At 34.2% G+C, this 1,247-nt stretch overlaps 1 protein-coding gene across 9 annotated transcripts in view; it reads right to left on the bottom strand.

Annotated features, from left to right (window-relative positions):
• The window catches only part of ppfia2 (PTPRF interacting protein alpha 2), a 184,336-nt gene that overhangs the window by 23,883 nt on the left and 159,206 nt on the right, over positions 1-1,247 (bottom strand). For all 9 annotated transcript variants that reach the window (XM_016475772.1, XM_016475778.1, XM_016475775.1 and 6 more), the window contains one exon: positions 771-854. In XM_016475772.1, coding sequence (XP_016331258.1) covers positions 771-854 — 84 coding nt within the window. The remainder of the gene's footprint in view (positions 1-770; positions 855-1,247) is intronic.

Here is a 1,247-nt window from a genome sequence, read left to right as displayed (position 1 = left end):
ATATATATATATATATATATATATATATATATATATATATATATATATATATACATATATATATATATACACATATATACATTTAATGCCGCTATATCAGTGTGTGTGTATGTTTGTATATATATATACTGTATATATATATATATATATATAGCTAAATCAATGAGACAATAGTGATATAATCTTTGTCATTGAATAGGCTCGGACTATATTGTGTGAGAAAAATGTGGAGAAAAATGTTTCAAAATGTCAGAGCATGGAAGCATTTTTCCATTATTAGACACATAGAAATAAAATAAAATAAAATAAAATAAATATAAGATGTCAAATACTTGCTTTGTAAATAGATACATTTGTTGAATTGTGTTTAGCATTAGCAATGCTTTATTCAAACTTTGCAATTCTGCTACGCTGGGTCTCTGAGGGTTTTAAATTTGCGAGTGGTCCCCAGTTATCATCTCAGAAGTAAAAACGTATATTTTGTGTTTTTGACAGTCCAATAAAATATTCTGTTAGGAGGAGATGATAATCATAGTTGACTTGGCTTTCAGTTCATTCATCATACTGGAAATGGAAGGTCAAGTTAGAATGCATTCCATTGTGGGATACAGTTTTCCACACAGCGTGCTGTTTTATTGTTTGGCAAATGTAGTTGCTAATTTGGATGTTCCACAATCTGACAATTTACATTCTGCACAAAATAAGCATACTGTGAAAACAGTATATAGTATGGAAGTATAGATTATTTAGTGATATAAAGTGATGTTGACCCTGAGCAGTTCCTGGTTCTTCTCCTCCAGCTGTCCCTCTAAATGTCTCATACGCTCCTCGATACTTCCGTGTCTCTCCTCTGCCTGAACAACAAACACACACATTGTATTTCATCAGACAAGAAAATGTAAAGCCACAAATTAGCTCAAACCAGCAGAGAAAAGACCCTTGAACCATGACTATGATGTTGGCTGGAATCTTCATCTAGATTTATGAGATTGTGAGTTTGGTTTATAAGGTGCCGTCACACCAAACACCACAGACATGGTTGAGCAGGCAGGTAAAGAGATATAGCTTGTATTTCCTTAAGCTTCTGTTCTCTCCTGGGTGAACAGAAAGAACCAAGTATGTCAGCAACTCATTAAAGCGAAGAAAATCCCAGCTGAGCATCATATGCAATTGAAATACACCAGCAGTGAAGAGACCCACAGCCAGACAGAGTGAAGTGAATGAGAGAGAGAGAGAGAGAGAGAGAG

This window comes from Sinocyclocheilus anshuiensis, unplaced genomic scaffold (assembly GCF_001515605.1).
Source record: "Sinocyclocheilus anshuiensis isolate Anshui unplaced genomic scaffold, SAMN03320099.WGS_v1.1 scaffold200, whole genome shotgun sequence".
NCBI classification, from domain to species: domain Eukaryota; kingdom Metazoa; phylum Chordata; class Actinopteri; order Cypriniformes; family Cyprinidae; genus Sinocyclocheilus; species Sinocyclocheilus anshuiensis.
Note: the sequence above shows the minus strand (reverse complement) of the source record. Positions and strands in the feature narration are given on the sequence as shown.